Source organism: Nyctereutes procyonoides, unplaced genomic scaffold (assembly GCF_905146905.1).
Source record: "Nyctereutes procyonoides isolate TBG_1078 unplaced genomic scaffold, NYPRO_anot_genome, whole genome shotgun sequence".
NCBI classification, from domain to species: domain Eukaryota; kingdom Metazoa; phylum Chordata; class Mammalia; order Carnivora; family Canidae; genus Nyctereutes; species Nyctereutes procyonoides.
In genome coordinates this window covers 22,887,548-22,901,110 of record NW_026575145.1, presented here as the reverse complement: position 1 = coordinate 22,901,110, position 13,563 = coordinate 22,887,548, and the positions used below count along the sequence as shown (strand labels likewise).

The window sequence follows — 13,563 nt, the reverse complement described above, 5'->3', positions numbered from 1 at the left end:
TCAAGAGTTGGACGCTTATCCAACTGCACCACCCAGATACCCCGAGAACTCATTTTTAAGCTAATTTTTTTTATTATGGTGAAAAACATATAACATTAAATTTACCATCTTAACCATTTTTAAGAATACAGTTCAGTGGGGATCCCTGGGTGGCGCAGCGGTTTGGCGCCTGCCTTTGGCCCAGGGCGCGATCCTGGAGACCCGGGATCGAATCCCACATCAGGCTCCCGGTGCATGGAGCCTGCTTCTCCCTCTGCCTGTGTCTCAGCCTCTCTCTCTTTCTCTCTCTGTGACTATCATAAATAAATAAAAATTAAAAAAAAAAGAATACAGTTCAGTGGCATTAAGTATATTCACATTGTCAAACGTCTCCAGTGGATTATGTGTTTTTAACTGGCTGCTCTCATTCAACAAAACTTTCTAAGCACTTGCCACGTGCCAGGCTGAATACTTGGGGATGTGAAAATGAGTAAGACCCAGTCCCTGCCCTCAAGGAATTGTGTGAAGTGAGGACATGTAAGTGGACATGGAGCTGACAACAACTGTCCTATATGACAAGATATCAAGAATGGAAAGGTCACTGGCATGGGCCACTCACAACAAGCTTCCTGGAAGAGGGGAAGTATAAGATGGATGCTGATGAGTAAGAAAACTCAAATCAGCAGAGAGGAAGGGGAAAGTGCTGGCTGGCTGATAAGCAGGGCAGGTTTGTATTGAATAGGCCAGTTCTTCTCATCGGCCCAACTGGTCCAATCTAGATTTCTTTTCTTTCTTTCTTTCTTTCTTTTTTTTTTTTTTTAATTTATTTGACAGAAGAGAGAAAGAGTGCAAGCAGAGGGAAGGTCAGAGGGAGAGAGAGAAACAGGATCCCCACTGAGCAGGGAGCCCAATGTGGGGCTCTGTCTTAGGACCCTGGGATCATGACCCGAGCCAGAGGCAGACGCTCTACCAAATGAGCCCCCGGGTGTCTCCCAATCTAATTCTGAACCAGAATTAGTGAGTGTATGTCAGGGAATTGGAGGTGGGAGGGAAGTGAGGGTGGTGGAAGAGGAGGAATTCAAGGAGAGAAGGAAACTAATATTTATTGAATATATACCAGGTGATACCAGCTTTATTTTAACACTGCACAAAAAATTTCCACTTACAGGGAAGTAAAGTGATTATTAACTTGTTACAGGTTACAAAGTTTATAAATAGACAAGCAGTTTGCATACCTAAGACTACCTCCAAAGACCCTCCTCTTCCGCTACATCATTGATGCTTCCTCCCTTTCAATGACACAGTGCTACAAATCACGGAAAAAGTCCTATGCCTTTTACACTAGCTTCAGGGCCTGTTAACAAAAGCTGCTTTATCCCTAAGGCAATTTGATCTGCCTGTATCAGGTACTTACTAAATACTCTATGCAGAACTGTACTCTAAAGAAACAGCTAAAGCATTTATGCATTTCATAGATATATTTAAAATCTATATACAGATGAGAAAAGTACATTGATAATTCTGCAGCAAGTATACCACTACTCTCTCTGGGTAATCCACCTTCACAGGATGAAGCACTGTGTGAGATTGCCTGGAACATCTTCCGGCATACTTTGAAACCCTCTCCCCAGAAGTGACGTCGCTGCTCATGCTGAGGTTATTTAAAGTAGGTAGCAAACCAATGGGAATACTTGTGACTGTGACAAAGGATGAAGGATGAGATGTAATCGATAAAGCTTTTCAGCTCAAACTTCATTCATTCTATAAATAAAATAGCTTAAAATAGGCCTGAGGGACACTTTTTGTTTCTTAGAAATAAAATTCACCCAGTGCTCAGCATGGGGCCTAGCATATAAGGTGCTGAGTAAGTGTTTGTTGAATGTCAAAATATGGACTAGTCTCAGATCCTGGATCAGCAGCTCCCATCTCTGTCCCAGGGAATAGCCTGCAGTTTGCCATTTCCAGATTTCCAGGGAGAAGGGACTGGGGGTGGGTATGTTCCTCTGTAGGCATGTTCTAGGAGGGAGCAAGGCATAGTCTTTCTTGCTCTGTATGCTATGCTCAGCCAGGAGTTAAAAATTGGAAGGGAACAGTTCCTATTCCCTGGGCTTCTGAATGGTTGCTGTTTTTGGTGGTTCAGAATATATTATTGGATTATTTGCTCATGCCGGCTTTTTTGACACCTCTGCATCACCCCAAACATAAACAACAAAATAAGACCAACGAATGACTGAGGCATTTCTTTATGAGGTAGCTATGATCTGGATTAACCCTCAGAGGAAAGAAAACCTTAGTAGCCAGGCAATTTGAGAAGTCCCAATTTGTATGCCCCATACTTCCATGCCACTTTAATAAGCTGGTTTAATTCAGAAAAGCTATATATAAAAAAAAAAAATTAAAAAAAAAAAAGAAAAAAGAAAGGGATCCCTGGGTGGCGCAGCGGTTTGGCGCCTGCCTTTGGCCCAGGACGCAATCCTGGAGACCCGGGATCGAGTCCCACGTCGGGCTCCCGGTGCATGGAGCCTGCTTCTCCCTCTGCCTGTGTCTCTGCCTCTCTCTCTCTCTGTAACTATCATAAACAAATAAAAAAAAAAATAAAAAAAAATAAAAAAACAGAAAAGCTATATATATATGCTGCCATATATATATGCTATATATATGCTTCTCTCCAAGAAGGTCATTTGATCCAGGTACAGGGTAATTGTTGTTGTTGTTGTTTTTCTAAATAAGATGAGCTATTTGGTTCTGTTTCTTCGACACAGTTTTTACCTGCTGGGTTATATTTTCTTCCTCCAACCCCAAGAGTCTGCTAGTCACTCAATCTGCATAACTCTGCTCTAGGGGAGAACATATTATAGCTCTGCTAGTAGCTGGCTCAACCAGATTGCTCCTTGAGTTCCATGGTTCCTGGAGGCAGGAAGCATGCAACAGGATCCCTGTCCCCAGCTGCCTGGAGCTACATGCTGTGGAGCACTTTGGTTAAGCCCAGTGGCTTCAGAGTTCAATGACCTAAGGGGAATCCTGGCTCTATCATTGACCTCTTGTTCATTCAAACCTTTCCTTTCTATAACGGTACTAATTGCATGAAATTAGAAGAGAATATTTATAAAGCACTGATCAGGTACTACTACCAGTGCATAGCAGTGCTCAGGAAATGGTAGCTACTTATTATTAAGATTGCACTGCTGGGTATAGCCTTTCTCTGTTCACCAAGATATGTTTGTTTTGACAAGCCTCCTACTTGGCTTCCGTCTCAGAGTTTTCTCTGAGAACAATGAGTTTTAAATATGTTTTTATCTTGAATGAACCAAATCCTAATCCCTCCATGTTTCTGAAAAAAGTTGAAGTACAAACTCAAGAAGCAATTGCCACACTCCATCCTCTGGTTAATATCCAGTAGACATTTTGGGGATTAGAAAGCTAATACAAAAAAAAAAAAAAAAAAGAAAGAAAGAAAGAAAGAAAGAAAGAAAGAAAGAAAGAAAGAAAAAGAAAGCTAATACATCATACTAGAGACTAAAATGTAAAATCTTCTGAAGTGGTGGAAAACACATGGGTTTGAAAATCTTTTGAACTTGAAAAATTTCCAAATCAGCCCAATGCCATTGTAGTATGATCACAGATACCCACTTCTTTGTTGACAAATACTCTTTTAAAAAAAGATTTCCCCCCAACCCTTTAATATCAGACATTCAAGGTCTTTCCTGACTCTGATAGCAGGGGTATGGTCCTCCCTTGTCTAATCCCCTGCCACACAATACACACTGGCTTTATTCCTTTCTGTCTCAGTTGCTGATTAGAAATTAGGAATGGCTAAGAGCTTTGGCTCTGGAGTTAGACCATCTCAGTGATCAGTTGTGTGACCATGGGCAAATTACCTACCAGCTCTGTGACTCAGTTCCCCATGTATAAAAATAGAGATAATTATGATATCTACTTCCATGGGATTGTGGTCAGGATTAAATAAGGTAATATACATAAAAAGTTCATAGCACAGGAACTGGCATTTAGAGCTCAATAAATACTATTTTATTGTATTTATCTTATTGTTTTGAAGATTTTATTTTTAAGGAATCTCTATATCCAGTGGGGCTCACCCACTATACCCACAACCCTGAGATCAAGAGTCACATGCTCCACTCACTGAGCCAGGTAGGCTGGCTTTTTTTTTTGTTTGTTTTTAAATCCTGTTAGTGGGAAAGAGTGGTCTAACAGCTAGACCTGCATTCAGTATTGCTCTGCAGCAAGTATACCATGTCCATTCATAAACATATATTGTGCTAAAAACAAAATGGTCTGACATAATATGAATATTTTTTCTTTAGGCTCTGCAGCTGGCCTGGTGCCATCAGACCTAGATTCTGGGTATGTACCTAAATATGGTATTGGTATAAAGTGATCTAAATAGCCAGAAACTCTGTGGGTACCTCGACCATGGCTGGGGAGAACTCTGGTCCTCAGAGGAAAGGTGGGCATGTGAGAGAGTTAATAGGAGCATCGTCTGTGCTGGTCAGACCCTATAGAAGCTGAGCCAACACCACCTCAGGCTGCCCCTGCCCCAAGTCTTACTGCAATTGTACCAGGAATGTTACCTTCTATCTCCAGCTGATTGTTTAGCTCCCCTTTACACTGGGACACTCCTTTGCTATGAACACACCACTAACTGCTTCATCTGTAAAAAACAAATAAGGACCTCTGCCCAGGGTCTAAACGAAAGCATCCTTTTAGGACATAAACATAGAAAAAGCTCAGTTCAGGACTCAGACAAGCTCCAGGTTTAAATCTCGCCTTCAATAACTTTTTAGGTGGGCAAATGTCAACACGTTGCTTATCCCTCTGAACCTCTATTTTCTTATTTGGAGAAAGGGATAAGAAGTGCCTCCCAAGAAGGGTATTGTGAGGGATAAATAGGATACTGATGTTGGGTAATTGTACAAGTTTCTGGCCTATAATAATAAGTGCTTAATAACATTGGGGCACCTGGTTGGCTCAGTCAGTGGAGCATGTAACTCTTTTTTATTTTTTTAAAGATTTTATTTATTTATTCATGAGACACCACACACAGAGAAGCAGAGACACAGGCAGAGGGAGAAGCAAGCTCCATGCAGGGAGCCTGATATGGGACTCGGTCCCAGATCCTGGGATCATGCCCTGAGCCAAAGGCAGATGCTCAACCACTGAGCCACCCAGGAGTCCCAAGTGTGTAACTCTTGATCTCAAGGTTGTAGGTTTGAACCCCACATTAAGTGAAAGATATCTTAAAAAATAAAATCTTAAAAAAATAATGATAGCTCTTAATAGTAGCTTGGGTATCACTGATAGATAAATTTTGCCATTCCATCACACTCTCTTTGGATTTTGGAGGGACTGCACATTCATGGGGAAATCTGAGTTCATTTGCTGCCAAGAGATTCCCTTAGCCAAGTACACAGAGAGCAATAATCTGGTTAGCTTAGGGCAAAGATGATGTTAAAAAATTAAAATGGCCTGGAATTCTTGGCTAGCTCAGTCAGTGGAGCATGCAACTTTTGATCTCAGGATTGTGAGTTCATGCCCCACTTGAGTGTAAATCTTACTTAAAAACAAAAACAAAACAAAACAAAACAAAACAAAAAAACAGCTCAACCTACTTGTCCAGGCTGATTCTTCAAGCCAAGTTCCCAATAGTCCTTCAGGTAAACACTTCTTATTACTACCATATTCAAATTTTTGTCCAAGAGCCAATTAAGTACAATAATCATTTGAGTGATTGTTCCATGTCAGGCTAAGCACCACAGATTCAAAGATGTAGAAGATATTTTTTTTTCTCAAGGGATTAACTGTTTAATTGTTATTCTTTTACCTATGAAATCTCCTAGAATCATCTTCTCCATTCCATCTTTCCCCATATCCTTCAATATATTTCTTAATCTAGTGCTGGGTGACAACTCTCTTCTTACACTTCCTACCGTTCACCTAACTTTGACCTCATTCAGCTCCTACACAACTCAGACATATCATTTTAATTTTTAATGTTCTTTGTTTAATGTATATGAATCTCATCTCCCCAATCAGATTATAGGTAACTCTGGGGCATGAGTTTCTATTAGTTCATTCTATATTCCCTAACACCTGCCATTCTGTTATTACTAATTTAGATCATCGATGATTGTCAATGAAGTTTTATGAGCTTGTATGAAACACATAGTTTAACTTATTCCCCTAAGTCAATTGGGTATGAGATAGATAGATTTGAGGCAAATGCTACTTTCCCATACTGTATCACCTGACCTACTTAGGAAATTTCCTTTCTCTTTTTGCCTAATTTTCTCTCTTCCACAGTGTTGGAAGATCACTGAATTCTGCATGGAAAATGCCATTTCTATTTTTGCAATTGGTCTTGAAAAGACTTGAATCATTATCATCTACTCAGAAACTCCACTAGAAGAGGACAAAGCAGCTGCTCAGTACATCTGCAACTCAACAACTGTGCAGGAGGAGAAGCAGAAAGGATTTTGCCCCCATATCGTCCTAAAGGGGAACTCTGTGTCTCACTCTAGCTTAAATGGAGGTAGAATAGTGCCTATCAACACTGCAAAGACTCTCATGGTTTGGAAAAACATCCTGCTTTCTCTGAAATCACCTATTTGGGATCTCTCTTCACCACAGAGTTATTATTCTTGTCATTGTAACATCAATGGGAATATTGGGACTATTCTCACACTGAAGCACAATCTGTAAGGTTGTAAACAAATCAGTAGTAACATTCACCCAACTGAGATTGTATTTCTTCAATATTTATTAAGCTATTGAAGAAAGAGACAAGAACAACCTTGGTATATATGAAAATATCCTCTACCTTGAATACCTGAGCATATACAGAAGTGGGTGAGCAAGGCTGAGGCAGGAAGGAGGTTTAATTGTGCTTGTGTGCATGTGGGTGTGCACATCTAGGTATGAATCAGAACCTTCCCAAAGGGAGGAAAATGCTTAATCCTATCAGTTAAACTGGTGAAAGAGTTAACAGGCTCTGGGCTATTTATAGACCTTAAATTGGCATGTGCTGTACATATCGAATACTTTGCTGATTTCATTTTTTAGAGCAATTGAGATAAAGGAGAAGCAAAGAAAAGGTAATAAGAGATTCAGATTATGACTGTAATTTTAAAAGTAACATTACCTTTCTTATAACTGTAAATGCCTGGAAAATTTCCCAGACTCAGAGAATTAGATAAAATGGGATTCCATTTTGAAAACAGAGCAGATATAACATGATCACTGAATTCTGGGTGTAGAGGTGAAGAGGATTATCTGAATACTGTACTGATTTTATTTGATTTCAAGGGTGTTCTCCAGTGTCACTATTGCTCAGGTGACAAAATGCCTCTGTGCTGCTGCATATGACATGGGCTCATCCAGAGACACTGATTCGTGGGCAACAGGACACAATAAGCCTTCAAAAGGAACTTTGGAGAGATGACACAAACATACCTGGCCTGACCTACCCATGCCCCTTTCGCTGGGCAGAGGGTAAAGCCCTCTATCAAAAACAGCAAAAGAAACGCTCACCCTCTGAGTTAAGGACAGTAATGAGCTATTGCTCATCCATCTCCAGGGCCTCTCTGGAAAGAGGAAGATGTATTGTCTAGAGATGGAACCATATTTGGGATCCTCTGCCTAGCAGACTGTGGTTAGGGGATTGGAGTGGCTTGTACTGGCACTCTTAGGGAAACTCAGGCCCCCCAGCTTCAAAGTCTTCCAGCTGGGACACATTTTATCCATCAGTTTCCCCTTGACTCCACATTCTAGTCCTTCTAGTTACTCCTATTTCCATTTGAGAGCCTCATAAGGTCTTCTATGAATGTTAAGAGATCAGTGGACTCTCTAGGGAACCAAAGAAATTGCAAACTCTACATTTATGAAGAGGCATAATACATCTAATCTCTCCTTTTCTTCTATGGTTTATTTCCTCTTCTGTGAAATGGGAACAACAGCCCTGTCACATCTACAGAGTGGGAGTGCTGGATAAGATGAAAAAGCTACAGAAGTGTAAGGCGTTAATCACTGCTCTTGTAGCTATTTTCATTATTACACATCCCTTAGGCCCACAGTTTCTCAGGATGTAAAACAACAGAATATCTAAGTAGGTCTCAAAAGCCCGTTCACAGTCTGCTAAAGAGATGGCTACATGAAAGCTTGCTGGAAATTCCGGTTCCCTAGCCCCACTGTAAGTCAATGGAATCAGAACTTTCAAGTGTGGAGCCAGGAGACCTGTATTTTCAACAAGCTCCCAGGCTTGTTGACCATCAGCCAGGTGTGTGAGCCCTATTGCTCCATTCTATGAACACTGTACAGAACTGCTCAGCCTAGTTTGGAGGAAGAGATGGATGACATACACAGATTCCTAGACCCCTCAAATGTGGGGGGGGATGGGTTGCAGCACAGGTGAATGACAATCCTTTTCTAAGGAAGTAGGAAGCAAAAATAGCACTTTTGAAGGGCTAAGATTCCACAAGAGGACCACCAGAGAAGGGAAAGAGTGGTGGGTAGAAAAAGGAATTGGACTCACCTACAATGATACCACAAGCACTGACCAATCCAATCTCTTTCTTCAGGGCTACTCCGCCCCCTGTGGAACCAGTGTCCGGGCTGGCCTCCAACTCGCTCCCACCTGGGTGGTTCTTTTCAGCGTTGTTTCGGTGCCTGGCTCCTTTTTCCATCTTTCTCACAGGGTTTTCACCTCCAAAAGGTATCTCCCTTTCTAAATACTTGTGGGTGCAAATATATTTTAAGAGACCGTCTTTCAAATTGAAATGTCCTTTTCTGAAATAAGGACCACTCCTACCCTCTTGAAAAAGACTCAGGCAGATAAAAGAGAAAACCAAAAATATTCCTATTCCGCACTGACACTTTCTTGTCACTTGTGCTGACGAACAACGGAAGGGTTGTTAAAAGGGGGCGAAAAGAGACACAGATATTTGAATATAAAAATAGAACTGTACCAGCTACTCCGGCTGGAATTTTCCTGAAGGGGATGTAGATCTTCAGAGACCAGGATGGCTCTGCAATGTGTACCAGGCAATGGCTTATTTTAGACGCTTCAAAGATATAGTCTGGGTTTCACTCAGCTCTGCCTCTAAGGAAACAAAGATTGTCTTTACCTCCCCTTAGACCTTTCTTTTACGATGAAGATAAGAGTTTTCATTAACTGAAGGGGGAAAAAAAAAAAAAGGCAATCCTCCGGTATTTTCTTCTCTTCCAGAAAAACAACTGTGGACCAGACCGGTTTGCTCTAGATCTTGTTTCCACCTGCTGTGGGTTTGTTTTCCCCTCCCTGTCTTCTGTCTTCTGCTTTTTCCAGATGTCCTCTTATGTCTTGTTTGTTTTCCTGTTCTTGTTTTCTTTCCTCTGAGCTCCGACCTCACGGCACAGACTGCCCCATCTCTCTAGGTTATGGGAGAGTGACTCTGGCACACACGATTGTGCTTCCCTTTTAGCCTGGGGTTTTATGTGCCGAGCTAGCTCCGCCCCCACCTCCACGGTCTCTCCATCCTCTGTCCGTCTCCTCCCTCCTCTTCAATTTAAATATTAGCACACAGCCCCCAAAGATCACCGAGAAGATGGATTAAAATATTCTGCTTTGTAATCGTCTCTCATGCTCCATTTTTCTCCTTGTGAGAAGTGGAAGTAAAATCCTTCCATGTCAACTGTTCTGGGAGAGTTCATTAGCTGGTATAGCGTTACAGGTCACACAGCATTTGTGAGCTTTATAAATAAGAGACTGGTTGTGCAGACACTTAAATGCCATCAGAAATACACTGGCGACTGTGCTAAAATATTTATGTCCGGATCATTTGAGGATACAGGAGAGAAGGTTATAAGGACCTTGTCTTCAAGTTTCTGAAAGTAGGAAATGCTTGGGGGTGGGGTGGGGAATGGAAAGAATTAAGAATAATGGAGAAGAGGTTCATTTGGTATAATTGTGAGCTGTGAAGAGCATAGGTGAAACAATCCCCAGGAAGAGGTGGTAGACTTGCTGTTCACAGCTCTTACTTAGGTTAGCTAAAACAGGACAAAAATGACTCCCACGCTGGACCCAGGAAAGAATGACACAAAATCTGGTAGAATGGAAACTTTCACAGCTTCCACCTTATTTTGCATTGATAGATTACTTGAGAGACAGCCTGGGGGAAAAAGTGGGGAGCTTTCAGCACCTTTCTGATCATAAAGCAGGTTGCTGGTGTTAAGAGATGGCCAACTTGGGCAGCCCCGGTGGCGCAGCGGTTTAGCGCCGCCTGTAGCCCAGGGCGTGATCCTGGAGACGCTGGATCGAGTCCCACATCAGGCTCTCTGTATGATGCCTGCCTGTGTCTCTGCCTCTCTCTGTCTCTATGAATAAATAAATAAAATTAAAAAAAAAGAGATGGCCAACTTATTACCATACTGATATTGTGTCTTGGCGTCCCTGAAGAATTTCACCCAGGAACTCCTGCCTTATGGTGAGAGCAATGATATCTATTATAATTGTAAAGTACTTTGAAAAAGCAGCAAGAAGCAATAGAGCAGACCGCTCTATAAACCCAAAATAAAATTACTTTGAATCTATATTAAATAAATTATGCAAAAGCATTTGATTTCAAAGTGAGTCTGAGGGGATCCCTGGGTGGCTCAGCGGTTTAGCGCTTGCCTTTGGCCCAGGGCGCTATCCTCGAGTCCCGTGTCAGGCTCCCGGCATGGAGCCTGCTTCTCCCTCTGCCTGTGTCTCTGCCTCTCTCTCTCTCTATGTCTATCATGAATTTTAAAAAAAAAAAATTTAAAGTGAGTCTGAAAAAATAAAGGTCCCCACACTGACCAGTAAGTAGAGAAATTTGGCCTCACTTTTGGGATAATATTCCAAAAGACTTCAGATTTTAAGGAAAATAAATACTTAATTGCTTAAAGTAGGGATGGTTGAGCTATTGTAGCAAAGACTTTCCAAATAAGATAAAGTCCAATCCACAGTATTTCCACTTTGCCCCTTAACACTCAGCAAGTATTAAGAAGTTTCAAAGGTTGGGAGTTCAATCTCTTCTTCAAGATACAGCAAATTGAAAGCCTCAGCAAAATAAATAAATAAATAAATAAGTAGGATTTTTAATAAAAAGAACAGACAAATAAGGAAATATATAGCACAGAACTCCATGGGAGGGGAGGAGTCATGGCAATTTTGAATTGCCTCTGGCCTTTCCTGAAGGACAAAGCATTGAGGAAAAATTTGATGGATTCATTTTTAAACAATATGATTTGAAGACTTCCGCTCAAATTTCCACATTCAGGTACAAAACAAATAATCTTTCTCCTTCTCAAATAGGAGTTCTTTCCATAATATTTATATTTCCAATTTAAATGATACAGATTTAATATGAGATAAAACATGAATGTGCAAATCAACCACAGAATGGTAAGCTTTAGCCAGCTGAATTTATGATTGAAGAAATTAAGGAGAGTTATGGGATCAAATACATTCTTGGGGTGAAGTGGTACTAAGTATAAATACTTAGTATTTATTACTAAGTATTTAGTATCACTAAAATACTTAGTACTAAGGACTCTTCCCTCTTTCAACAGGACTATTTATTCATGTTACATGGCTCTCTTCAGGTTGGAATCTTTTTTGTGAAATAAACCCTAGGTGTGTCAAAATTCCACATGACTAACATTGAACACAGAGAGTAAAAAAGTCTCAGTGTAATATGCTGGAAAAAAATCTATAGAAATGATTAACTGAAGTTCCTTATTGAAATTTTGAGCACTGAATTATTTTATACTTATAACTCTATTCAACATTTGCCTATATATCTTTTGTCCTGCTTTCCACATTTAAATAGTGTTTTAGAGTCTACAAACTGTTTTATGCACAATAGCTCAGGTTTTTTTCTTCTTTATAAAATACTTTGGGTAGACAGGGTAGTTACTTTTTCTTATTATGAAGATTAAGAAGTTGAGCCTCAGAGAAGCATGTTACCTGAGGCCAAAGACAAGACAATCTATTTCTGGGCAAGTGGGATGTCAATAGTTTACACAGAGAGATTTTCCCAAGGACACTATAGCTAATTGCTGATACCTCAACTTTTTCACCTGAGGGAAACAGAAAGCCTTTGATCAGGGCCATGTCCACATCTGAGTTGGTGTCATAACTGTGCCTTTTAGAGAGCCACCTTGATACCAAAACTTAACATCTGTTCCATGAGACCCACGGGACTTAATCTGCCCTCCCCTCCAACATTTGTCAACCCTTTCACACAGTTCCCAGTTTGGCCATTTCCCAACTGCTTTAGTACAGACAGCTCTGTTTCCAGTATCTGGGTGACTGTTTATTGTTGATTTGCACACTTAACGTGGAAGAAAGTGATTCTTTTAGCCAGGAAAGGGTGGGTAAGAGGGTCATTTTTTTTATGAATATGAACTTAACAAGAGAAAGGCTGTATGAGGCTGACACCTACTGCACAAAGAAAGATATGGCAGAGGAACATGCTACTTGTGTGTAGTGAACAAAAACAGTCATGTTCCCATGTTCCCTTTTTGAAACAATAGCTAAGAAGTATCTAAGTGTCTAAGTGCGAGGAGTAGAACACAAAGGTCATTACACCATTCTTTCTGTTTTTCTTTCTTTTTTTTCCCTTCTGGACCCTATAGACAAACACTTTCTTCTTGTTCTTTCTAACAGAGCTATGAAGTCTGGGATCGCAAAGAGAGGACCCAAATTTCTTCCTGGAGGAAACTCATGGTCCATGCTCCTACTCTCTATTCTTCTGCTTTGCACCTACATGCCCAGAGTCAGAGGAAACCCTGGTTCCAGTTAAAGCCAGCTTTCTTCCTAAAATTTAAGTGACCACTGCCTATGGTCAAACAGTGGTTTCCTGAGCTGGTGGTTCTAGGACCCTTTATTTTATCCAAAATGGAAAGCAGAGGAAAATAAGTGAGCAAAGGGGAAAGAAATAAAAGAGGAAAAGCCAGAATAGGTCAAAAAGAAAGGAAGATGAAAGGAAGAGATGTAGTTAGTTATTAAGCCCTTTTTAGTGTATGCTCCGTTTGCATTTTGGACATATTCTTAAGTTCAAAGGAAGTTGTATCTTCTAGGGTTTATGCAGTCCTGAGAATCTGGATGGAGCAGATTCTGTTCTGTTATGATAATCAATTACTTCATGCTCTTCTGGAGATAATGATGAATCCTTGCACTGACACTAGAGACAAAAATTCCAGCAGATTACTCTTCTGTCTGCTGCACTTGGCTGGATTCCAGGGAGCTAGTCCAGCACTAGTGGGAAAGAAATAAAGGTGCATTCCCTGTGGCAGCCCCATGTCCTTAATTCCTTTACTGGGCCAAATCTGTATCAGGACCTTGGTATTCTTTCTAAGCGTTTAAGTGACTCAAATTCTGAGTACCTAAATGTGGAAACTTCCAGTTCCTAATTGGTTTTCACTCAGGAATTGTTTACCAAAGATGAAGACTCATGTCTTTTAGGATATCGAAAATAAGTTCCCTGAAATGACAGATTTGTTTGGTTCATTGCTGTCAACCCAGTACCAAAAATGGTGCCTGGAACTCAATAAATATGATTGAAT

The 13,563-nt window shown here is 40.7% G+C and overlaps 1 protein-coding gene across 2 annotated transcripts in view; it reads right to left on the bottom strand.

The window, feature by feature from the left end:
* SLC7A8 (solute carrier family 7 member 8) overlaps nucleotides 1-9,424 on the bottom strand; it is a 46,970-nt gene extending 37,546 nt beyond the window's left edge. For both annotated transcript variants that reach the window (XM_055309166.1, XM_055309167.1), the window contains exon 1: nucleotides 8,528-9,424. In XM_055309166.1, the coding sequence (XP_055165141.1) occupies nucleotides 8,528-8,678 (151 nt within the window). In that variant the 5' untranslated portion in view covers nucleotides 8,679-9,424. The remainder of the gene's footprint in view (nucleotides 1-8,527) is intronic.
* Between the last annotated feature and the right edge of the window lie 4,139 nt (nucleotides 9,425-13,563).